This window comes from Elgaria multicarinata, chromosome 3, assembly GCF_023053635.1.
Source record: "Elgaria multicarinata webbii isolate HBS135686 ecotype San Diego chromosome 3, rElgMul1.1.pri, whole genome shotgun sequence".
NCBI lineage: Eukaryota > Metazoa > Chordata > Lepidosauria > Squamata > Anguidae > Elgaria > Elgaria multicarinata.
Window position 1 is genome coordinate 4,968,733 of NC_086173.1, and position 26,570 is coordinate 4,995,302.

General features: G+C 43.5%; 1 protein-coding gene across 5 annotated transcripts in view; it reads left to right on the forward strand.

Moving 5' to 3' along the window:
• ELAVL3 (ELAV like RNA binding protein 3) overlaps window positions 1–26,570 on the forward strand; it is a 93,443-nt gene that overhangs the window by 41,228 nt on the left and 25,645 nt on the right. For 4 of the 5 annotated variants that reach the window (XM_063119166.1, XM_063119164.1, XM_063119167.1 and 1 more), the window contains exon 2: window positions 24,946–25,168. In XM_063119166.1, the coding sequence (XP_062975236.1) occupies window positions 24,946–25,168 (223 nt within the window). The remainder of the gene's footprint in view (window positions 1–24,945; window positions 25,169–26,570) is intronic. The other variant, XM_063119165.1, reaches the window with a different exon arrangement.

The following is a 26,570-nucleotide window of genomic DNA, read 5'->3' on the forward strand; positions in this document are numbered from 1 at the left end:
TTGACACGGGTGTCATCCAGCAAAGAAGATGGAGACCCTTCCACACTAGATATTATTTATTTATTTATTTATTTATATAGCACCATCAATATACATGGTGCTGTACAGAGTAAAACAGTAAATAGCAAGACTCTGCCACATAGGCTTACATTCTAATAAAACCATCCCTTTCCGGCCACCCGGCCCCATGATCCATCCCAACCAATCACTGCCCTTCCCGGGCCCTCTTGCAACCCCTCCCAACAGGAGCGAGACCCCACATTCTTTCCCACAGCTGAAACGAGTTGACTTCTAAGCACTTCTGATCATCCCCAGGTGTTACAGGGGGAGTTGGAAAGGCCTGGCAAAGAGGACCTTGGCAGGCGCGCCCAGCTCCTTCCCTCCCACCTGAGCCTGGGACAGCGAAGCTCAACAGACGCAAAAAAGCAGCATTGAATTAAAGCAGAACCCAGGTCAGACCCCTTGTCCTTCACAGGGAGGACTCCTGTTTAGTCCTTGAGCCTTTTGTGGGATATTGCATCAGTTTTTAGCCCTGCCTCCCAACAAGCCATCAATCATTGATATGCCGCATATTCCCTGTCCAAAAAAAGCTCCATGGATGGATCAGAGCACAGTGGAGCTTATTTGGGGGGGGGGGGGTGCATGTTCCAGATGAACATTGTTTTGAGCACTGCACAAGACTGCCATGTTCTTTGATGTTCAGCTAAACCTTGAGGTCTGACAGCTGCAAAAGAGGCAACAGCTCAGATTAGAAGATGGTCATGAATGTCTTATTCAACAACCAAGGTGGAATTGGACATTTGATGGCCAATTTAGGATTCTGAAGCCAATGATGTGTGCTTCCATTGTGCAAAGGAGGGTGGTATTTGCAGAGTAGCAGCAGCAGGTCAACATCAAGTCACCTCTCTTAGCCAACTGTGTTGATCATCATTTTCCACTAAGGAAAAATCCTTATGGGTAAATGATTGATTTTTTATCCATTGGAGTTTTCAGAGATCACATTATGCTGTGCAGCCCATACTGTGCTACCAGCAAACCACAGCTTGCTGCACGCTGCAAGAAGGATAAGTTGGGGGCGGGGGCAGGGGCGGGAGGGGGGCTGGGTCTGGAAGGTGAGAGGGAAAGGATAAGTTTCTCATCATCTCCTTGTCACCTCCCACCCCAGAACTAGTCACATTCTCGGTCTTATCCTTCTGAATGTTGTGACTGAAATTTAGTATGCACTTTTACCCTGTAAAATCATCCAGTCAGTCCTGCCCATTCCTATATTCATTGTTGCCTCTACTCTGCACCATTTAAACATTCCCAGATTTCTGCCACCCCAGTCCTATCCCTTGAGAGTCAGTTTTATGCCCAAGTGATAGGTCGTTTTGTAGAATCATACAATCATAGAATAGCAGAGCTGGAAGGGGCCTACAAGGCCATCGAGTCCAATCCCCTGCTCAGTGCAGGAATCTACCCTAAAGCATCCCTGACAGGTGGTTGTCCAGCTGCCTCTTGAAGGCCTCTAGTGTGGGAGAGCCCACCACCTCCCTAGGTCACTGGTTCCATTTCCAGTTTCTATGCTTTCCCTCTCTTAGCTGGATGCTAAGGGACGCCTCACCGCAGTCTAACCTTCCCTGATCCCATATTATTCCTCCCAACCCAACTCCACCAGCCCAGCCCATGCTTTAAACATGGGCTGCAAGACAGGAAATGAGGAGGAGGGATTGTAGCTCATTGGAAGAAGGCAAGCTTTGCTTGCACAAAGTCCCAGGATTAGTCACTGTCATCTCCAGTTTAAAAAGTATATGAGATAGAGGGTAATAGGAAAGACCTCTGCAGGAGACCCTGGAGAGCTTCTGGAAGACATTGTAGGAAATATTGGCTAGATGGACCAAAAATCATACCTGCTATAAGGCAGCTTTCTGTGTTTTCATGTAAAATCCATGCCTGGCACGGGGGACTTTTCAGGTAACTTGTAATACACCAAAAGTGTCTTGCAGAGTATATGACTGTTTGCCCAATGTTTTAGAAAAAACTATCCCATCAGGCCTCAGCCCCAAATCTCAGACATCCCTATGTTGGGCCCTGACATCCTCTGTGAGATTTGAAGAAATCCTCGCATGCATAACTCTGACTGCATGATGTAGCTTCTTGCTTGGGGGGCGTGGAGGGGCTGGGAGCCATGTTTGGCATTTGTGAATCTCCTCCTACTCTTCCACTGCCATCTAGTTCTGCCAGGAGATAGCAGAGAGAGCAGCTGTCTGGTTTAATACTGGAATGGAAGTTTACCAATAGGATTGTTTGGACCTGCATCCGTTATGCTCCAGATGTGCTCCAGTCCCCTGTCCCTCCCAGTGCCTGACCTGCTCTCATTTGCATTGTCAACGTAGTCTGTTGTAATTTAACATAACAACGCAGTTGTAACAATTTTGTCTGGCAAACTTATTTATTTATTTGTTGCACTTATATACCGCGCCCATAGCCAGGGCTCTCTGGGCGGTTTACAGAAATTCTAAGATTAAGATTAAAACAAGTATACAAAATTTAAAATTCTAAAACACAGAACACACACACATAAAGCATTAAAAAATGTTAAAAAACTAAACACGTGGGTGATTAAGATGTGCCGCCCATATGCCTGGGCAAAGAGGAAAGTCTTAACCTGGCGCCGGAAAGATAGCAGCATTGGCGCCAGGCGAGCCTCGTCAGGGAGATCGTTCCATAGGCTGGGGGCCACCACCGAAAAGGCCCTGTCTCTCGTTGCCACACTCCGAGCCTCTCTCGGAGTAGGCACCCGGAGGAGGACCTTAGATGTTGAACGTAGTGACCGGGTATATTCATGTCGGGAGAGGCGTTGCGTCTTACAAATTACAAACTTACAAATTAAACAACTTAGCTTGTTACAATGATCTATTCCGTTGGACACAACGTTGCCCCTGTGCAACTGTTTATGATATCAACGTAGCCTGTTGTAACAATTTTGTCTGGAGGACTTATAAATTAAAACAACATAGTTTGTTGTAATAACTTTTTCTGTTGGACACAACGTTGCTTGTGGAAATAATTTTGGCTGTTAGACACAATACCCTGAATGTAACTGTTTATGAAGGACGACGATATTACTTTGACCTGTTTTGGAGCTTTAGACTTGTTTAAAATTTAAAACTGTTGATAAACTATATTCAGTTATCTTACATTATTGATAAGTAAATCATTACATGCGGTTGTATGCCCCCAGCCCCCTGGCATTCCTTTTTTCTATGCTCTCAGATACTCCACTGATGTTGGTGCTAAAGCTTGCCCCTGCCAGGGGGACATCAATACTCCGAGTGTGAAGGAGAATGGGTGTCCTCTTTCAACGGTGCCCTAAGTGTCTGATTAGATTGTGTTTGCGCTATCATCACCCTGCCTCATTCATGGAATTTTATGGTGGGGGGGGGGGTCCAGACATTGTTGTCTTGCACTGGAACCTTCACACATTTTCCTGCCTCTTATTCCATCTTTTCTCAACAGGAAACCCTGTCAAGGAAGAAAAGATGGAGTAGGTGCATAATACCTTCCAAATGTTTGTTCTAGGGGCACCCATTTAGGAACACAACTGGAGCCTGTGAGCGCTAAGCTATAGTCTGTCTGCATAGTTCTAGCCTTCCTATGGGTTTCATTCCTTAGTCATGCTAGAATGTGACAGGAGGTTGAGACGGTCTACTTGCTGAGAAAGAGAGAAAATGCTGAAAACTGGCTATTGCGTATAAACAAATGTATGCCATGTTGCGTTGTGTAGAACTCTGAAGTTCTACCAGCCTAGAACAGGAGCCTTGTAATGCTATTTGCGACTCATAGTGTGTGTGTTGTGTTGTGTTGTGTTTCAGGAGTGTGGAAAAGGATTTTTTCGCTCCCACCTGCCTGAAATTTATTTATTTATTTTTATTTATTTATTACATTTCTATACCGCCCAATAGCCGGAGCTCTCTGCTGTTGGATTAGATATCACTAAAGGGCATAGATTCAGGGCTGGCTGCCAGCCATGAACCTGAGCTCTCTATTGCTACATATCAGAGAGGAAGTTTCTGAAGACTGTGAAAGGGAAAATGTGATTTATTGCTTTCCTTCCACCTGAATCTTCCAGTATAGTTCAGGGGCAGGGTGTGTGTGTTAACATCCTCGTGCACTTCTCCTTGGCTCTAATGCCAGACCAGACTCCCCATTTTCCTTTCTTTTCTCCACAACTGACTTTGTAGATCCCATGTGGGTTGGTCTTGGGGTGGGGTGGGGTATTTCTTTTCCTTTTAATTAAAAGCTGATCTAATTCTGTGTACTTTGGGAATTCCTCAATTATGCAGAAACCATTACCATGTTTTTGGGTAGCCCCATCTTGTTGCCAAGCTGATAGGCACTCAATCACCCAAGTTTGATATTAGAAAGAATAAGTGGGGAACCTGCAGCAAAATGTTGCAGTGTACCCCAGCTACTAACAGACGTGCTGCTGTTTTAGTGCTCCAGCCAGCCTGGAATAGGATTCGTGTAGCACTTGCAGGGGCAGTGGGTTTCTTCAACCTGAGCACTTTCATTGCTACCTGGCAGGAGGCGTTCTGGAAAGTAGAAACTTCCTCTTATTGAGTACTCATGGTGTGCAGCCCTCCAACCCACCCACCCCCACGATTCAGAATTCTATGACTTAAGGCAAGGTAAAACAATCAACAACAACGAATCAAATAAACTGAAAACAAAACACAAATAAATCAGGTAAATAACCCAGGGTATAGGTACAGGTTTGTCACTGCAAACAGATTGAGATCCTTGCTGAGGCTTCTTTAAACTTAACATTTTTCTTTTAATTTATAAACTAAATACTTTGCATATCGGGGAGCCTTCCAAGTATGCGGAAACAACTACGTTACGTTTGAGGGAGACCATTTCATTTCCAAACTGACAGGCAGTCAACGACCCACATTTGGCCTATGAATTTTGATAGATCAGAGAAGAGGAGAGGGATCATGACTTTCAGTGCTCCCACACACACTGGCCAGAAATACACCAATCAGGGTATAGAATCATAGAATTATAGAATAGCAGAGTTGGAAGGGGCCTACAAGGCCATTGAGTCCAACCCCCTGCTCCATGCAGGAATCCACTTTCATAGCACTATGAAAGCGGTATATGGAAGTAGGAGCTACATTACTGCTTTATAGCAGTACTGATGTGCATTGACACATTCCATATACTGCTTTCATACCGCTTTCATAGTGTTCTATCCTGCTTGGTGTAGATGTGTCATGGGCTCCAACGGTCGTCAGTGCACTTCAGTACCATTATAAAGCAGTAGTGTAGACCTGCTACTGTCTTACCACCACAAATGAAGAAGCCTGCTTAACTGTGAACTTGCTTTGGCTGTTGTGTTGTAAGCAACCTCAGTGATGAATGGGTGGGCAGGAAGGTGGGGGTGGAAAGCTTTGATAATGTACTTTTCATTTGTTTTCTTGTTTTGTTATTTTGTATTCTGTACTGGGACAACCAAGATCACTGATGATAATGGACCGTTTTTTGCCTCTACTGTAACATTGTTCCACCAGACATAAGAATGAATGGCAACCATTCACTTATATATGCCTACCTTACATCTATATTTATATTTTTAGACCGTATATCCACCCAGAAGCATTTTGGCTTCCTTTTCTAATCCCTTCTCTCTTGCCCTTTCTCCCTTTGTTTTATGTGTTCTTATTTTTAGATTGTAAGCCTGTGAGCCCTGTCATTTAACAATCCGTGGAGCACATATTTTGTATTCTGCTCTGAGATGCTTGATACATTTATTATTATTGGAGAAAATAAAATTGTGTTCTCAGGGATACTATTAATACTACATAATGTTATTGGCTTCAGCCAAAAGGAATCAGGCCTGCTCCTACTTGTGTAGCTCCATCCTGAAATCAATTTCTTGACCATTGTAATGTGTAATGGAATATTAAAAAATAGCTTCTGTATATATTTGGATAATAGAACAGATTTTTCTACAGTGCTGTATTTGGATATAAGAGACAAAGGATGAGGGAGGTTATGGGAACTATAGCTACTTTTAAGAATCTTAAGAGACCCCTATAGGCTATTTAGAATGAATAACCAAGTACACTGTATAGAATTCAGCCAATATTATTAGGGTGACCAGGTGACCTGGAAGACCCCGATCTCTGGAAAAATGGAGATCACTGGGGCAACTGGCACTGGGCCCCAATTAACCAGGAAAAGGGCTGGAAGATGTGTTCCTGGGCTTCTGGGAATGCATCCCCCAGCGCCGATCTAGCTTTCTGCTGTGCTGGCACCATCGCGCCGCCCAGGAGAAGGCCGAGGACAAAGCCTAGATTGGCTGTGGGGGAAGGCTGGAGGATGCATTCCCAGCACCTCCAGAAACGGGTCTCTGGCCCTTTTCAGAGCCATCTGGGACTTGCTTTGGGCTGGCGGGAATGGAGGACACATTCCTGGCACTTCCGGGAACACGTCTCCAGCCCTTCCCATTTGCCCAGTGGACCGGTGGAGGAGGAGGAGCAGCAGCAGCACCTGCAGGGCAAAGAGGTTAGGGTGACCATATGGAAAGGAGGACAGGGCTCCTGTATCTTTAACAGTTGCATAGAAAAGGGAATTTCAGCAGGTGTCATTTGTATATATGGAGAACCTGGTGAAATTCCCTCTTCATCACCACAGTTAAAGCTGCAGGAGCTATACTAGAGTGACCAGATTTAAAAGAGGGCAGGGCACCTGCAGCTTTAACTGTTGTGATGAAGAGGAACTTTCACCAGGTTCTCCATATATACAAATGACACCTGCTGAAATCCCCTTTTCAATACAACTGTTAAAGATACAGGAGCCCTGTCCTCCTTTTCATAGGGTCACCCTAAAAGAGGTATTCCTTCTCCAGCCGCGATACGCACGGCACGAGCCTCCAGCCGTGTTCAGACCAGGGATCTGGCTCAGCCAGCGATCCTCAGCCACGTCACAGACGTGGCTTGATTTCTGGGGCCTCCATCCATTCCTTCACCTCCATATAGTGCAGCCCTCCTCCTTGTCCACACGACTTCAGCTGCAGCGCACATGCAGCTGCCCGGGCCTCCAAAGAAGTCTCCTCTCCAGGTAGTTTTTCTTTAAAGGATACTCAACCACATTTAAGCTTTGTTTCATAGGTGTGGGTGTGTGGGTGTGTATGTACTACTGTGGTTTACGAGGACCTCATTAAAAAAAAAGCACAACCAGTCTCAGGAGTTATTATTTGTGGTGTGGGTGTGGCTGCAGGCAAATAGAAGAACACAGACTTTTGGTTTATAAAAATGAAATGGCATCTTTCTTTTTCATAAGTAGTGCTGGAGAACACTTCTGTTAACATTATTCCTGTTTGCCTAACTATTGTTCGTGGGGAGTCTTGTAAACCAGTGTTGTAACAGGCAGTATGTTTTCCAGCTATAACTGGCCTTTACAATTTGCTTGTATTTTTGGTGGATGTCTTTATATATATCTCGCTGCAGGTATATATATCTCGTTGCGTCCAGTTCTGGGCTCCACAATTCAAGAAGGACGCAGACAAGCTGGAGTGTGTTCAGAGGAGGGCAACCAGGATGATCAGGGGTCTGGAAACAAAGTCCTATGAAAAGAGACTGAAAGAACTGGGCATGTTTAGCCTGGAGAAGAGAAGGTTGAGGGGAGACATGATAGCACTCTTCAAATACTTAAAAGGTTGTCACACAGAGGAGGGCCAGGATCTCTTCTCGATCCTCCCAGAGTGCAGGACACGGAATAACGGGCTCAAGTTAAAGGAAGCCAGATTCCAGCTGGACATCAGGAAAAACTTCCTGACTGTTAGAGCAGTATGACAATGGAATCAGTTCTCTAGGGAGGTTGTGGGCTCTCCCACACTAGAGGCCTTCAAGAGGCAGCTGGACAAGCATCGGTCAGGGATGCTTTAGGGTGGATTCCTGCATTGAGCAGGGGGTTGGACTCGATGGCCTTGTAGGCCCCTTCCAACTCTGCTATTCTATGATTCTATGATCAATGGCTATAAAGTTGTGGTGGCAGTGGGGAGGAATGTGGTGGCAGTGTGGAAGATTGACAGTTGCTCTCATGTCTTGCTTGCTGACTTCCTGGGGGCATCTGATTGCCTCTTGGCAAACAGAATGATTGACAAGATGGATCACCCATCTTATATTGTTACGTTCCCTTAACTACTCTGAATAGTACTCCAAAGAGTACTAGAATCACAGCAGAATGTAAATGAGTGTATTCAGTGTGTTCAGGTTTATTATTTTTTTAAAAAAATATCTCAGTCGGGTGCTTGTACTTTGGATAAAACAACAGAAACCACATGGGCAGAAACTACAATGTATAAGGGATGTGTAGTTTGTGTCACATGCATGAGAATTAAGATCGGAGGACATTGCAAAGACACTGGCGCACAGGGATGCCTTAGAGTCTGATGCTGCATAGCGTTCACCTCCATTTCCCAAGCTCTGTCCACACAATTAATGTAAAGTGTTGACACCTCTTGTGTACAATCCAGGTCATGCCCCCACAGAACATGCATCTGTTGCAGGAGTCTTATGTTTCCGCATCACTCAAGCTGCAATAGTTAATTGCTGGGAAAATACTTTCCCCCACATCTAAGTGTGAGCTCCCATTGCTGTCAGTAGCCTAGAATTGGGAAAAAACAAGGCCTCTTCAAAACCATCTGGTGTGAAGTTAAATGTTTTAGTTGTAAGATACATGGATGTACATTTTAGAAAACATTTTTGTTTCTCTGTTTGTATCTATTTCTTACTAGCTAGAGATCTCTAAATCTGCTTTATGTATGGGAATAAGCTTATACATACATAAAGCATCAGTGAGAGAGTGGGTGCTTTGTCCTGCTTTGTTGGTCCCTGGTCGACGGCTGGTTGGCCACTGTGCGAACCGAGTGCTAGACTAGATGGACCCTCGGCCTGATCCAGCATCAGGGCTCTTCTGATGTTTTTATGAGATCTCGCTTATAAGAAACAGGTACAAACAGAGAAAGGAAAAAAGTGTTCTAAAACGTACATTCGTAACCATAACATTGAGTTTCACACCAGATAAGTCGTGGTTTTTAGAAGACCTAGTTTTTTCTCTGTGTTCAAATTCTTGAAAGAGGACTGATACATACACACACACACACACACAAACCCCTATCTCACACACACACATTATCCTCCACCTTGGGAAATGATACTGTGAAAAAGCTAAATAGATGTGATTTCTTCCACTCTTGCATTTCCAAGAGGACTCGGTATTCCAATTTGGGAAATTAGCCCACTTGTGCCTTTATTTAATTTTTAGTGTTCCTTAGATGTAAATTTACTTTAACAAACTACTGATTTCTTGAAGGTTTAAAATGGGCCTAGTGTCCAAAGTACATATAGAAGAGGATTTGAAAGGGAGGCTACTCATAGCTTGAGGGGATGTTATCCTAAGATTATGAACTGTGCATTTATAATTGTGAAGCAAAATGGAGGGCTTTCTTTTATAACTTTCTGCTTTGTTCCCCTTATCCTAATAAATTTCTGACCACTTCCCCAGATAAAATTACTATCTGACCTAACACATTAATAGGAAAAAAAGAAAAAGGATCTCCTGCCCTTGTTTCAGTTCCGGTTTTGCTGTTTTGTTTTTTCTTTGTACCATCTATTCCATGACTTAGAAGTAGCCTATTCTGCTGGGTGACAGGGAATCCAGAGTTAATGAAGCTGTTTTGGTTACAGCAAATAGCAGTTTTCAAAAAGAAATGTTGCTATCCGCTGTTTCATACTGATGATGTTTATATGCTAGCTAAAATATTGTATCATAGAATAGCAGAGTTGGAAGGGGCCTACAAGGCCATCGAGTCCAACCCCCTGCTCAATGCAGGAATCCACCCTAAAGCAGCCCTGATAGATGGTTGTCCAGCTGCCTCTTGAAGGCCTCCAGTGTGGGAGAGCCCACAACCTCACCAAGCAACTGATTCCATTGTCGTACTGCTCTAACAGTCAGGAATTTTTTCCTGATGTCCAGCTGGAATCTGGCTTCCTTTAACTTGAGCCTGTTATTCCGTGTCCTGCACTCTGGGAGGATCGAGAAGAGATCCTGGCCCTCCTCTGTGTGACAACCTTTAAAGTCTTTGAAGAGTGCTATCATGTCTCCCCTCCATCTTCTCTTCTCCAGGCTAAACCTGCCCAGTTCTTTCAGTCTCTCTTCATAGGGCTTTGTTTCCAGACCCCTGATCATCCTGGTTGCCCTCCTCTGAACACGCTCCAGCTTGTCTGCGTCCTTCTTGAATTGTGGAGCCCAGAACTGGACGCAATACTCTAGATGAGGCCTAACCAGGGCTGAATAGAGAGGAACCAGTACCTCACGTGATTTGGAAGCTATACTTCTATTAATGCAGCCCAAAATAGCATTTGCCTTTCTTGCAGCTATATCACACTGTTGGCTCCTATTCAGCTTGTGATCTACAACAATTCCAAGATCCGTCTCGTTTGTAGTATTGCTGAGCCAAGTATCCCCCCATCTTGTAACTGCCTTTGGTTTCTATTTCCTAAATGTAGAACTTGGCATTTATCCCTATTAAATGTCATTCTGTTGTTTTCAGCCCAGCACTCCAGCCTATCAAGATCACTTTGAAGTTTGTTTCTGTCTTCCAGGGTATTAGTAGAATGTAAGCCTATGCAGCAGGGTCTTGCTATTTACTGTTTTACGCTGTACAGCACCATGTACATTGATGGTGCTATATAAATAAATAAATAAATAAATAATAATAATAATAATAGCTATCCCACCCAATTTTGTGTCATCTGCAAATTTGATCAGCGTTCCCTGCACCTCTTTGTCCAAATCATTAATAAAAATGTTGAAGAGCACTGGGCCCAGGACTGAGCCCTGCGGCACCCCACTCGTTGCCTCTCCCCAGTTTGAGAAGGTTCCATTGATAAGTCCTCTTTGAGTCCGATTCTGTAGGCAACTGTGAATCCACCTAATAGTTGTTCCATCTAGCTCACTTTTAGCTAGTATATAAATTTCTAGCAAAATTGAATGAGGCTATCATTTTGTATTTCATTAGCCTTATTTATTTATTTATTTATTTAGAGTATTTTAAAACACTGCCTCTTGATGCCGACATGTATAATTATCACCATGACAGAAGTATAAGAAAATCAAAATAAAATAGATCAAAAGGTAAAATCAGTCCAGAGGAAATGATAAAACACCATGAAATAATTAAATTATGTTCATTCAAGGCCATCAAACGGCTTCTCAAATAGAAATGTTTTAGCCAAACTTGTGAAAAGGCAAGTAATGTTTCCATTTTGCCCCTTTAAAGTTAGATCCATTTAGAGCAGTTTTCCCCAGGCTGGTGCAGCTCCCAGGATTTCTGACTCTTAGGCCTTAGCTAGACCTAAGGTTTATCCCGGGATCATCCCGGGATTGTCCGTGCCTGTTCCCAGGATCCCTTGTGTGTCATTTAGATGCACAGGGATGACCCTGGGACGATCCCAGGATAAACCTTAGGTCTAGCTAAGGCCTTAGCAACACAGGCTGGGATTGAGGGGCATTGAAGACGACAGCAACAAGAGGGTGGCAGGTTGTAGAAGACTGATTTAGAGCATGTTGCATTAGTCAAGGCCTTGTATGACTTAGGCTGACCCTATGAAAAGGGGAGGACAAAGCTCCTGTATCTTTAACAGTAGTATTGAAAAGGGAATTTCAGCAGTTATACCTGCAGGAGTCCTGCCCTCTTTTGTATGTGGTCACACTAGGCAGGACTCCTGCAGCTTTAACTGCTGTGATGAGCAGGGACTCTCTCCAGGTGCTTCATGCATACAAATGACACCTGCTGAAATTCCCTTTTCTATACAACTATTAAAGATACAGGAGCCCTGTCCTCTGTTGCATATGGTCATTCTACTTTTGTGTTCAATGCAACTGAATTTTAAAATTAAAATCTGCATTATCTTTGCCTTGGACCAGTAGTTATATGGTGTTTCATAGTTGAAATTTTTTATACGAAAGTGTTGTTGTTGCAATAAAGCCCCTTCTTTTTCCAAACTCTTACTGCATTTCATAACAGTAATGGTTTAGTTGTAGGATTCAGAGATGCTCAATAATATCTTACTTTATTGTATTTTAGATTATGTAGAACAGGTTTGTCTTAATTATGAGATGTAGAATTAGACATGTGACCAAGGCCACGCCCCCTCAGGGGCCGGTCATGTCAAAATAAGCCCGCCTTGGGGGCTGGGCATGTTGGGCTGGGCACGCCTCTTTGAGGGAAGCCATATTGTCCTCCTTTTTGGTTTCCAAAATATGGTCACCCTACCACTGGGCAAATGGCAGGGGCTGGAGACCTCATTCCCGGAAGTGTGGGAAATGCATCCTCCAGCCCCGCCCACACGGGCATCCGGGGCTTTTTCAGGGCCAGCGCCATTGGGAAGGGATGGAGATGGCGAGGCCCATGTGTGTGTGTTTTTAATCGTGTTTTTCCCGGACAAAATGGGGGAAACTGGGATTTCCCCCCAGATCCAGTTTGGCCCCCCCTAGATCCGAACATGTCCGGGCAAAACCTGACACATGGTCACCCAAGTTTTGAGTAGATTTATAGATTACGGGTTTTAAAGCCCTACCCGTAAGGGGCATACGAGAGGAAGAAAGTGTGGGTCCATGTTCCCTGATCTCTGCTTCCACTGCACCTATGGTGTTTACAGGCCTCATCCCTCTTTTACCAATCGGATTAGGGGTAGCAGCTTAAGCTGCCAAAAAACCACACAGTGAATGGCTGTCATGGCAACCGCGCCTGCAGGCCCCTGGGGCCTGCAACCTAAGACAGATGGCTGTCATGTGGGAAAAGGGGTCCGGATGGATGGGGGGTGGAGAATAAACCCGGAGGGTGTGTATATCTCATTCCAATTCCCAGCCCCATGCTTTCTCTTACCAACATATGTTTGTTGGCAAGAGCGGAGAAGTAAGGGGGACAAATCTCATTGTGTGGCTCTAAAGAGGATAGAGAGCGAGGATCATCCCAATTAAGGGCTTAGCAGGGCTAAAGTGGGCCAGAGCTTGAAACTGATATCAGATTAGGCTGTGTGATCCCAGCCTGTGTGTAGCTAGGGGAGGACAATGTCTTGCCTAGAGGAACAACAGGAGGTGGCTGTTGCAAAGTTAAGAATTAAGAAAGAGAGCGTGTGCAGTAGTACCTAATTTCTTCATATCGGATGTTCTCCTTTCTAATCCTCTTGGAAGCAGTACAAAGGGCCTTTCTCATACTGTTTATTTTTATTTTTGAAAATGTATAAAGAAATTCCCCTTTTACTTCATGGCGAAATATTTTTGTTGTTTCTTATTTTGTAACATTTGCATCCCCATCCATCCAAGGAGTTCAGAGTTGTGTTTCAGCCTCACAGCTTCCCTGGCCTCGCAGAAGTCTCGGATAATGTAGGCTGACCATATGGAAAGGAGGACAGGGCTCCTGTATCTTTAACAGTTGCATAGAAAAGGGAATTTCAGCAGGGGTCATTTGTATATATGGAGAACCTGGTGAAATTCCCTCTGTCATCACAACAGTTAAAGTGCAGGAGCTATACTAGAGTGACCAGATTAAAAAGAGGGCAGGGCACCTGCAGCTTTGACTGTTGTGAGGAAGAGGAAATTTCGCCAGGTTCTCCATATATACCAATGACACCTGCTGAAATTCCCTTTTCTATGCAACTGTTAAAGATACAGGAGCCCTGTCCTCCTTTGCATAGGGTCACCCTAATGTAATTTATATCCATCCTTTCTTTCATCATGGAATTCAAATCTCGCAGTAGGACATAAAGATGTTCTGCAGCTGCATCAGTGTCTACAAAACATATCCTCATTTTGAATGCTCCTAAAGAAACAGGTGCCAGAGCTTCATTAATATCACATGAAAGGTAATGTACTGATAAGTAGTTTAGGTTCTATATCTGGTTGCCCACGTAGCTTAAGTTTGGATTTGGGAAGGAAAAAGAGTTTTACATCCTTATATCTCCTCTCTCATATATATATATATATATATATATATATATATATATATATATACATACACACACACACACACACACACATACATTACATTCTACTATGCCATTCTCTGATTACATAATTAATTAGATTATTTTTCCCCTTCCTTCCACATACTCCCCCACTCTGCTGAGAAACATTCTGTTAGTTTAGTTGGACTTCTAAAGCTTTTTAAATTATCATGAAAATTAAAGTGGGTTCAGTCAAGAACAACAAGGATTAGATAGGGTGACCATATGGAGAGGAGGACAGGGCTCCTGTATCTTTAACAGTTGCATAGAAAAAGGAATTTCAGCAGATGTCATTTGTATATGGTGAAATTCCCTCTTCATCACAGCAGTTAAAGCTGCAGGAGCTATACTAGAGTGACCAGATTTAAAAGAGGGCAGGGCACCTGCAGCTTTGACAGTTATGAGGAAGAAGGAATTTCACCAGGTTCCCCATATATACAAATGACACCTGCTGAAATTCCCTTTTCAATACAACTGTTAAAGATACAGGAACCCTGTCCTCCTTTCCATACGGTCACCCTAGATTAGAGCTTGAAAACAAGTCTTATATAAGGAAACATGCAATATGTTCTTGATTAAGCATGCCTACTCAGAAGTAACTCCCACTGAGTTCAATAGGACTTACTCTGTAGTTAAGTCTGCAGTCTTAAGCACATTAAGGTATAAACTCTGTTGAACATAGACAGCATTATGGGGAATCCTGGCTTATCATGGATGCCGCTTGTTGGCTCTTTCATGGCTCTTTCTGCTAGTGCAAGTGACTAGGCAAACCCTTTACAAGTCAGAAATGTAGGCCAAGGCTTTTTCTTGGCTTTTTGGGAAACAACAAACCAGTATTCCTGGTTTGGATGACATGCTAAACAAACCACACGTGCAATTGGAGAAAGCAGGCTGCATGCACTAGCACACTGTTTGTTCATGCTAAGCTAAGACTCCCCAGGATTCCATGTGAATTCAGCCACTGGGCCTTACTTCCAACGAAGCATGTATAGGATTGCACTGCAAACATGGTTAGGACTGGAGTTTCAAGGAGACACAGAAGGAAAGCCAAATACTTGAACTTCAAGTTGGAATGTAAGTTATTTTAAAGACTAGAATGAACCTGAGGAGAAGGGAGACCAAGGGTTTGATTCTACCTATTTTGAATGTTACACAGAGGCCTTAGCTAGACCTAAGGTTTATCCCGGGATCCCCTGTGTGTCATTTACATGAACAGGGATGACTCCGGGATGATCTCGGGATAAACCTTAGGTCTAGCTAAGGCCAGAATCATAGTTTAGAACGATGGGGATAGTGAGCCTGATCTTCCTCTTCCAGTATGGTCATGAGATTCAGAAGCTTTTTGGTTCCATTTTTGTTTAACCACACTACCATTTTATCTAAACTGAAAATCTGTTTCTAATGTTAACTCTGTACTGCTTGAATTAAACATAGTTAATATAGTTGACATTCGCAACTGTGGTCAATGGAAATAGGAACTGAAAACTTCTAATCTCCTGCTTATGGCTGTGCTGATGATGGAGAGGTGGATTCCTGCATTGAGCTGGGGGTTGGATTCAATGGCCTTATAGGCCCCTTCCAACTCTACGATTCTATGGTGTTGAGGGAGGAGTTGCGGTTCATTCTTGTAATACTAAAACTGTCTGAACATGGCCAGTGGCTCAGGATGGATTCCAGTACTGTTTAAACAAGGTATGTTGGAGGATCACTGCAGGTTAGGGGGTCAGCAAACCTGTGTGCTTATGACAAATGGCGCTTGGCACTGATCATCAGCCCATTGGGTGGTAGTTCTTTGCCTTTGGAATGTCCTCCCTAAGTCTGTATGCCTGGCGTTCACTTTTAGAGTTTCAGGTGCCAGGTAAAAACGCTATCAATTTGCGCAGGTCTTTTAATTCAATGTATTACTGCATTATTGGCTGCTACTTTTAAAGAGTTTAATTAGGGTTAAAGGAAGCCAGATTCCGGCTGGACCTTAAAAAAAAACTTCCTAACTGTTAGAGCAGTGCGACGGTGGAATCAGTTACCTAGGGAGGTTGTGGGCTCTCCCACCCTAGAGGCCTTCAAGAGGCAGCTGGACAAGCATCTGTCAGGGATGCTTTAGGGTGGATTCCTGCATTGAGCAGGGGGTTGGACTCGATGGCCTTTTAGGCCCCTTCCAACTCTGCTATTCTATGATTCTTTGGTACATAAATGTTGTAAATAATTAAACTATAAGAATAGTAAAGGATATTGAAAGCTGATTTACACAACAATCTTGACAAATGGGTGGTCTTAAAGCCACCAAAAGCTGACATTTTTGGCATGGGCCACGATCTACCCCGAGCAGGATATGACACTTTGAAAACAGTTTGAAAACTGTTTCTGCATTGTGTCCTGGGCCCCAACAGTTGTCACTACTGTTATAAACCGTTTTAAAGCAGTAGTGTAGATCCTGCCATGGTAGCTGCTTGTGTGAATGCTCTGACATGCTGAAGTTGCAAATCACCACGTCCTAGAAATCTTTCAGAATGTGGGATAAGAAGGTGGTGGAAAGTGATGATTTTAACATGTGCTGGTTGGAGTCATGCCAAAATGGTTGTGAAAATTGGGGAGACTTTGCATGGAAGCTTATTGATGCTAGTGCTCCATATCTGGTGTCCACATTGATTTACAATATTTGTATAATGTTCATACAGATACTGGAATGCATACTTCCTTGAGAGCACGTCATGTTGAATATGAGTGGGACTTAATAAGCACCCAGCATTACACTAGGCATTTCATAAATAATAATGTTAATTTCTGAATAGGCTCAAATAGGATTGCAACCTTCGTATTAGTCTACAACTGTCCTTTTATACCTCAGTGTGCTACTATTTATTCCTGTCTATTGTCCCACTGATAGTCTCTTCTGCCTGTTACTCAGTTACTCTTTCTGTCTGTCTCTTTCACATATGCCTTTTTGTAAGTCTTGGGGCCACTTCACACATTGCATTTTTAGGTGTATATCTAGGATACTCTAAGTGTGAATAAAACAAGCATATTTTTGCAAACACAGCTATCATATAGATAACACTCAGCGGGGTGCCTGAATGGGCTGCAGCTGCCTGCTGTGCATGCTTAGTTAGGGTGACCCTATGAAAAGGAGGACAGGGCTCCTGTATCTTTAACAGTTGTATTGAAAAAGAAATTTCAGCAGGTGTCATATGTATATATGGGGAACCTGGCGAAATTTCCTCTTCATCACAACAGTTAAAGCTGCAGGTGCCCTGCCCTCTTTTAAATCTGGTCACTCTAGTCAATCTGGTCAATCTGTGGGGAAAATATTCCCACTCTGATGCTGCTATTAACGGCACCGTGACAGTGATCCTGACTGGGGTTCCTTGAAGCAGCTGGAATCCAGCTTCTGCACCACTAATGGTGTCTGGAAAACCGCAATCCTTATCACAGGGCTTATCTACACCAAGCAGTATATTCCACTATGAAAGCGGTATAGAAAAGGCAGGAACCACACTACTGCTTTATAGCAGTATTGAAGTGCACTGACAACTGTTGGGTCCCATTGACACAGACCACATATCGCTTTCACAGTGCTATAGCCTGCTTGGTGTAGACGTGTCATGGGCCCCAACAGTTGTCAGTGCACTTCAGTACCGCTATGAAGCAGTAGTGTAGATCCTGAAATGCACTTCAATACCGCTAAAAAGCAGTCGTGTGGCTCCTGCCTTTTATATGCCGCTATCATACCACTGTCATAGTGGAATATTCTGCTTGATGTAGATGAGCCCACAGTCGCAGTAGGAGGGGAGGAGACTTTAGCACCGCCCCCGCCCCCCAGTGATCCCGAAACAACTGGGATCACACGGGGAAGAAATGTCAGTCTCCGACTACCCCAGCAATCCCATCTCCCCTATATGCGTTTGCGGCCTCCGACCAAGCACCACATGCAGCCCTCAGGCCTGAAAAGCTTGCCCACCTTGCCTTAGGCAACTTGTTGCCCTCTGGGTGTTTTGACCTACAATTCCTATCATCCCTTACCATTGGTTGGGCTGGCTAGTATTAGTGGAAGTTGTAGGCCAAAACCTATAGAGGGCCACAAATTGCCTACCCCTGCTTTAGAGGTTGGATTGAAAATTGAGGCAGAGAACTTGGTTGCTTCTTCGATATCTGATTATTATTTATTTATTTATTTATTTATTTATTTATTTATTTATTTATATAGCACCATCAATGTACATGGTGCTGTTCTTTTCTTTTTCTGTGTATGCAGGTTTAGCTGTGTCCTAGTGACAAGCCAACACATTATTTCCTGCTAGAAGAATCATAGAATAGAGTTGGAAGGGGCCTATAAGGCCATCCAGTCCAACCCCCCGCTCGATGCAGGAATCCACCCTAAAGCAGTCTGGCTACACAGTATTGGGGAGAGTAACTGCAAACTGTACTATGCTGAGCCATTTTTTTAAAGAAAACACTTAGGAATAACACCTTTTTGTACCTGGGGCAGTGGTGAGGTAGAGTCAGGACTCACACAATCAAAGCATCAGGGCTTTTTGATCAGGAGGGACATTGATGTCATGTGTCGCTGCCTCAGACTTTTCTGTTCCTGCTGAGCTTAGTGGCAACCCTCACAGTAGCAGGGGTGGGTGGGAGGATTTTCCAAGCAACAATACGTGTGTGTGTGTGTGTATACACACACACAGAATAGATCAACACCTCTGCTTGCATTTTCAGACTGTCCTTGAGGGTGTGGCTATGTGGACTTTGCCTGGGGTGCCCTCTAGTTCGTATCTCAGCTCTCTTTCTGGAATGGGGTACTATTCCCTTTGTCTGGCTACTGACTACTTCATCCCAGGTCGACCTGGGATGAAGTAGTCAGACAAAGGGAATAGTACCCCATTCCAGAAAGAGAGAGATGAGATAGAATCATAGAACAGCAGAGTTGGAAGGGGCCTACAAGGCCATCAAGTCCAACCCCCTGCTCAATGCAGGAATCCACCTTAAAGCATCCCTGACAGATGGTTGTCCAGCTGCCTCTTGAATGCCTCTAGTGTGGGAGAGCCCACAACCTCCCTAGGGAACTGATTCCATTGAGGCTTCCCAAGGCAAAGTCTAGTCTGGAGAGATCACAGTGTCTGACCATGACCCAGGAGTAGACCTACATGGCCTTAATTTAGATATTGTAGTCAAAGGAGAGCAAGTAGATCCACGTAGCCTTAATTTAGACACTGTGGTCAAAGGAGACCCGGTTCACCCACCGGCCTTCTTCTTGCAGTCATTTCGAAGTCAATTAGCCCAGGATCAGTGGTGGCGTGTGCTGAAGCTATGTTGTGAGTCTCTAGCACGTGACAAGAATGCCTGGAAAACCTTCCAAAGGTAGGTTGAAGCAGGATGTAGTTAAACCACACCTGGAGCACTTGTCAGAACATTCACAAGAGAGGCATAAAACATCAATACCCTGAAAACCCCTGTATTATGTTGAACTTGATTTTAATACGTTAGAAATGTTTGTGTAAATTGGCTTTGCATGGTGTGCAACATGGGAGCCAGGCTGCCTGAATTCTGTTCCTAACTTTTTCTTTCTTTCTTTCTTTCTTTCTTTTTTGGGGGGGAGGGGGAATTTGCAGCTCAATCCAGAATTCAGATCTCATAAGCCCAATAAATACTCTTGGCTATACATATTGATAGTGAAATAAGAGAGGCATGTCCTTGATTGCCATCACAAGCGGAATAAATGGCAAATACCGTGTGGGAGAGAAGTCTTTTTCTTTGATGATAGCTACCTCTGGCCTGAGGCCTGAGATAATGGCAGGATCAATGGCCTGATCAATAGTTTACACTATTCTTCTTCTGGATCAGCAGCCTGCTGGAAGGCATAGGAAAATTGATGCCTGGCAAAGAGGCTTTGTGATAATCAGAACAAATGTCCCTATGAAGGAACGAAATTGCACTAGTGTATGCGGGTCGCACACAAAGCAAGTGCTAGCCTTAAAGGTGCTCTGTAAACTTGAAGGTCTTGGCCAGACTCGTTTTGACTGGAAGTCTTCTTCAATGGCCCATTACTACATAATGTATAAAAGAAAAACAAACATACATATGTAAGAGTCCCAGATAAAGATAAAGGAATTCTTGTGATTATTTTCATGCACTAATAAAGTATTAAGAAAGTATTAATTAGTGCTAAGATAACCTACCACTGCTATTCCACATTCAGGGGACTAGCTTCAAAAATAGGGGCTGACTAAGGAATTCCCAAAAATAAAGGATTAAATACATCACTCCCCTGCAGTAGTAAGTCAAGGAAAACCAGAAATACACAAACATAAAAAATACCAGTGCTCTACAGCGACATTTTTTTTAATTATAATTATTTTTGTTCTACAGAAGGCAAATCAGAGTACTAGATCAGGAATATTACTAAGTGTTTCAGCTACCATGGGCAACAAACTGTTACCTGTACCTAACCATTCAAAGCGAGGCTTTTTAAAAAATATCTGTTAGGTTTAGTGTTTACAGCACACACCTGTGCTCTGAAATAGGCTGAAGTCATTCTTAGATACCACAATAATTCCTTACATTATCAATTTAGGCACTCTAATAATTTTGTGAACCGCCCAGAGAGCTTCGGCTATTGGGCGGTATAAAAATGTAATAAATAAATAAATAAATACCAATAACAAAGACCACAACTAATCAGTTACAAAGCCAATAGTATACAGTTAATACAGCATTGAGGCTTAAAACTACAGTACAGGTAACCAGTTACACTCTTCATTTAACCCTTTTGGCACCATTGATTGGAGTGTAAAAATCCAAAACAATTCTCTCCTCTTTAATTTATTTTCTAATATTTTACCACAACTCGTATGACTGTCTAGGACCCAAAATTATAAATCATTATCAGTATGCTGTAATTCCACAAAGTGTTTCACTAGCGGAGCATTCAACTTCTGATTCTTAGTGCAGGTTTTATGTTCACAGATTCTTACTTTTATCTTTCTGGTAGTCATACCTACATAAAAATATTGACAGGGGCACTGGTTAATATAGATGACTCCTTTAGATTCACAATTAAACATAACTTGAAGTATATATTTTCTATTATTTTGTGGATTAATGAAATTTTTGATTTGAGCACAATTGACACAAACGCTATAATACATTGTAAGCTGCTCTGAGAGCCTTTTGGCTGAGGTGCGGGATAAAAATACTCTAAATAAATAATAAATAAATAAATAATACAATAGGGACAAGGGAAATTTCCAGTAGTTCTCTTAAACATAATATCTAGTTGGCCTTGCTCTTTATTTTTTTCTCAGGGTGCTGTGAACCAGAATATTTTTTAGTTTTTTAGCTCTTTTATATGCAAAAATTGGTTTGCGGTGACAGCCTGGTATATCAGCCAACAGGTCCCAGTGTTTTAAGATAGCAGTCTGAATTTAATCCTTTATTTTTGGGAATTCCTTAGTCAGCCCCTATTTTTGAAGCTAGTCCCCTGAATGTGGAATAGCAGTGGTAGGTTATCTTTCTACTGGAGAGTCCCAGATAAAGATAAAGGAATTCTTGTGATTATTTTCATGCACTAATTGTATTAATTAATACCATACCTATATTAGTGCATGTAAATAATCACAAGAATTCCTTTATCTTTATCTGTGTCCGGGAAAGCTGCCAATAGACCAGCTAATTAGACAGAGATACAGATGTGGGCAGCATGCCCGGACAAGCCCAAGAATTCGGCCACAAACTCCGCAAACAACCATGTGCTATGAAACTAGGGTGACCATATTTGGGAAACCAAAAAAGAGGACACCTAGTGTGTGTGTGGGGAAGCAGCTTTCTGAGTCCTGCAGAAAGTACGTTATTCCCCCGCCACCTTAAAGAACTCGATTGGAGTGGAGGAGGGGAAAGGATTTCATTCTGCACCACCACCATCCCCTCCAATTGGGGCCTTTTCTCTAATGTCCACGAATGACCCACTTTCCCCTTTAAGACCTCAATTGGAGCTCAGGGTGGGGGAATGATGTGCCTCAAGAAAGCATGTCACTCCCTCCTGCCATGCTAATGGCAGCCTTAAAGGGGAAGGTGTGTCATTCCAGGACATTATTGAAAATTATAGAAAATCCCCCCTGACACCATGGAAAGAACAAAAACCAGGGGAAATCCGGGGAAATCCTGACAGTTGGTCACCCTAATGAAACAACACAGTTAACTCTTTAATGTCAGAGTACAAGACGTTTAAACATGAGTCAGAGTCCAGTTCCGTTCCAAAAGTCAAAGGCTTACGAGAGGTAGAGAGAGTCCAAGAAAACCGTCCAGAAGTCCAGGGATACGAGCAGGTCACAAATTCCAAGCCAGTCCGAAGTTCAATCAGGATACAAGGTCACCACAATCCAAAACAGGAACCAAGAGCTTTCGCCAGGGTGCTCAGTTAATCTCTGGCAAAGTTCCTGTTGCTTCCCAGCTCTCTAAATACCCCTCCCTGGCAGCTACAGGTGTTCCTTATTGAGCTGGCATCTAGCATAAATACGCAAAGACCTGCGCCGGGCTTCCTTTCCCACATTATGCTACATAAGCAACTGTGCAGGTAAGTTTGTTGCTTCTCCCTCTGCGTCTTCTGAATTGGCCAAACTCCCTGCTGGTTTAATTACCGGCACACTGTTACTTGACTTTGCCTCCACTTCATTCTCTGAGTTGGCCCCACTCCCAGCAGGCACCAGTTCAGCAGCCGTGACACTAGCCTCTGTCTGCACTGGTTCTGCTTCCTCCTCCTCTGAGTCCATCCCCAGAAACTCTTCAGAGGGCCTAACACTCTGGGATTCTCCAGTCGAAACGTGTCTGGCCAAGACCTTCAAGTTTACAGAACACCTTTATATTGTATTTTTAACTTTTTGTATATTGTACATTTTGAGTGCTCTTTATATTTTTTATATATTCCTTTTTTAAAAAAAATCACTATAAATCAATTATTACCTTAACTTTCTTGGTTTTTTAGCAAGTTTAAGTGGGACCTGCAGAGCTCCAGAAAAGCTGAGCCATTCTGCAGATGCAATTGTGACCTAACACACACACACACACACACACACACACACACACACACACACACCAACTCTACCATTTGGAATTAGTATATTTCAATCGATTGGTGACAAGAGCCCTTTGAAGTTGTTAAAGGCTGGGTGACATGTGAATATTGAGCATGGGAATACGTATATAGAGTGTGAACTGTTGCAGTACTGACGGTTGAGGTTGAAAGTGTGTGGAAGTTCATAGGATATGACAGGATCAAGATGTAGGACCGTGCCCCTCCACTTCTCGGTCATACAGTATATGAATCAGCATATTCAATGATCAATGAGTAGATTTTTCTCCTTGTCTGTGTTGCACAGTCTCATAGAATCATAGAATAGTAGAGTTGGAAGGGGCCTATAAGGCCATCAAGTCCAACCCCCTGCTCAATGCAGGAATCCAGCTTAAAGCATCCCTGACAGATGGTTGTCCAGCTGCCTCTTGAATGCCTCTAGTGTGGGAGAGCCCACGACCTCCCTAGGTAACTGGTTCCATTGTCGTACTGCTCTAACAGTCAGGAAGTTTTTCCTGATGTCCAGACGGAATCTGGCTACCTGGCATCACGACAGCTTTCATTTAAGGATCTGTGGAAGCCCCTTCCCTAATTTAATACACCTGTGGGAACCCCATACACGCTCAAAGTTGCTCCCTTTTTATTCTCATCATATTTCCCATGCTATAACCACTTACTGAAGATGGCCTCCAGGATTGAGTAATGATCTCAAATCCCTATGAGGTTACAGAAGGGTTGGTGAATCCATTTATGTATAGAGAGGCAAACATGTGGCTGACGTGCCCATGGCATTTGTACATGGCATATGCACCTGCAGGTGGAAAAGGGCATTCTACACATTTGTCTCTTCTCAACTCAAGAATTCCCTTCTCCTGGAGATAAAGGCCAAGTCTAGATATCTTCTGGAAGTGTTGTTGTAAGGCTTTTTATTTTTGTTTGATTAAATTGGCTTTGGATTATGTTTAGCCAACATAATTTGGGGGTTTGTGATTAATGTATTGTTTCCTCTCCTAAGCACTTGAGATGGGGTAGGATATAGATCAAGTAAGTTCAACTCGCATAACGCCTGGTTGTGCACTCTGTTGCATGTATTTTATGTGCAGTTCTGTGTTTTGGCTACTTTCACATATGACATTCCTGTTTCCTACATGGAGACAATCCTTGCAAAACTAGCATGCGTGAAGTGCAGTGATGTTGTTTATTCTGTGACAAGCACACATGAATCAGGAGGCCAATTCTACTTCTCCAGGATGAGCTGTCTGTGACACGGATTGGATCTTGGGTTATCAGTGAAACTAGACCTCCAAATTCACAAATGATGAAACCTCACCCCAGAACATTGCTCAGGCATGAAAGCGAGGCCTGAGCCTGAGTGGAACTTGCAAGGATCAGGCCTGAGCCAACTGCCCTCTTTCCCTGGATGAAACTCTGCTCCCTCTCCACTTTCAGTACCTGCTCCTGCTTTCTCTCCTAGCCTTTTTGAATGCCTCGGCAGCGACACTATAGCTGTGTGTTGGCATTTGTGGGATCTTGGCTTAGTGCTATAAAGGTTGCCTGCATGGTATGTGGATAATTATTGAGCAAGTGCTTCTCCAACATCCCAGGCTATGGGAGAAGGACAGGCTAGACAAAGAAGTTTCTAGATAGGCCAGAGCAGAGATGGTTCTGATTAATCCAGACAAGCCTATTGTTAGCCTGATCTAACCTAACCCATCCCAACATCCCGAGGTTGCAAATGAAAACACCCAAACCTGACATAGGTGGTTGGGTTTTGCTTCCCAATCCTTCATAACAGTAACCCCCTTCCCAACTCCCTCTTGTTTTCAGCAGATAATCAGCACAATGGAGACCCAAGTGTCCAACGGGCCCACAAGCAACAGTTCCCTTCCCAATGGGCCACTGATTAGTGCCAATGGTGCCACTGACGACTCCAAAACTAACCTCATAGTCAACTACCTGCCCCAGAACATGACACAGGAAGAATTCAAGAGCCTCTTTGGAAGCATTGGAGAGATTGAATCCTGCAAACTGGTTCGAGACAAAATCACAGGTAAGATTTTATCTGTGTATGTGTGTGTGTGTGTGAGAGAGAGGGGGGGAGCTGCTTCTCACAACATGACAGCCCACTGTGGGTTAATTTACCTGTGGGATCTGTAATGTTGTGCCAGGTGCCTGCGGGCACCACTTTTGCAAGGTGCCCATGGAGGCCTGGCTTCACATGGATTGTCATGGCATTGTCTAACCTTCAAACAATCCCTGCCGCCTGAGTTCACACCACATGACGACCCATGGCAAGTCGAGCACATGCAAAAATGGTGCATGTGGGTGCCCTGCTCAACAAAGAACTCCTGCAGATAAATTAATCCATGGTGGGCTATCGTGTCATGCAAACCAGATCAGAGAAACTCTCTGGTTTCCAGACATCTTGACAAACCATAGTTTGCTGACACCCCAAGCAGACTTTGAAGAGGTCTAAACAGATCTCTTCAAACTGGATTAATGGGCAACAAAATGGCAAATGCGGTTCAATGTATGATAGCATAAAGTGAGGTGAAAAGATCCTAACTTTTCACCTCACTTTATGCAATTATATGGTGGGGCCTGTAATGACATTGTGTAACTAGGGAAGAGGTCCTGGGGTTATGGTGGCTAGCTCAGCGTGCAGCAGCTGTGAAAAAAGCCAAGTCCATGCTTGCGAAAGAGCATAAAATGAATATTATAATGTCCTTGTAGAAACCCATGCTGCAGCCTGATTTGGAATACTGTAAACTGTTCTGGTGACCTCACTTCAAACAAGACACGGTAGCGTTGGAAAAACGGTGCAGAAAAGGGCAACTAAAATGATCAGTGGGTGGGAACACCTTCCTGAAGAGGAAATTAATTGGCAGTAGATTCGGAACAAACAAAAGAAAGTACTTCTTTGCAGGTTTCATTACTGATTTATGGAATTTGCTGCTGTAAAATATGGTTTTGGCGACTTAGAAGGCTTTGATTAGAGAAGTTCAGGAAGATTAGAGAAATTCGGGAAGATTTATCAATGGCTATTAGTCATGATGGCTATATGGAACTTCCAGATCAGAGGAAGTGTGCCCCTAAATCCCAGTTTCAGGGGAACAAGAGTAGAGAGGTGGGTTTCCCAAAAACATCTGGCTGACCATTGCGAGAAGCAGGATACTGGACTAGAAGAAGCTTTGGTCTCATGTAGCAGGCCAATTCTTCTGCCCGTAAGCTTTTGTTCCAGTAAAAGGAAGTTTAACTATAGTTTGGTGCGATATCTGAGCCTCTACATGGGTCTGGGAGCATGAATGAGCTTTGCTAGACCATGAGGGAGTGGCAAGCCTGGAATTTAAACTGGAGTACTTACAAGTGCATTTGGGGAGGAAGGTGTTCTTCTCAGGACTTGATATAGCTCTCCATATAATTATTTAGTAATTTCTTTTTACTTGCTGTGA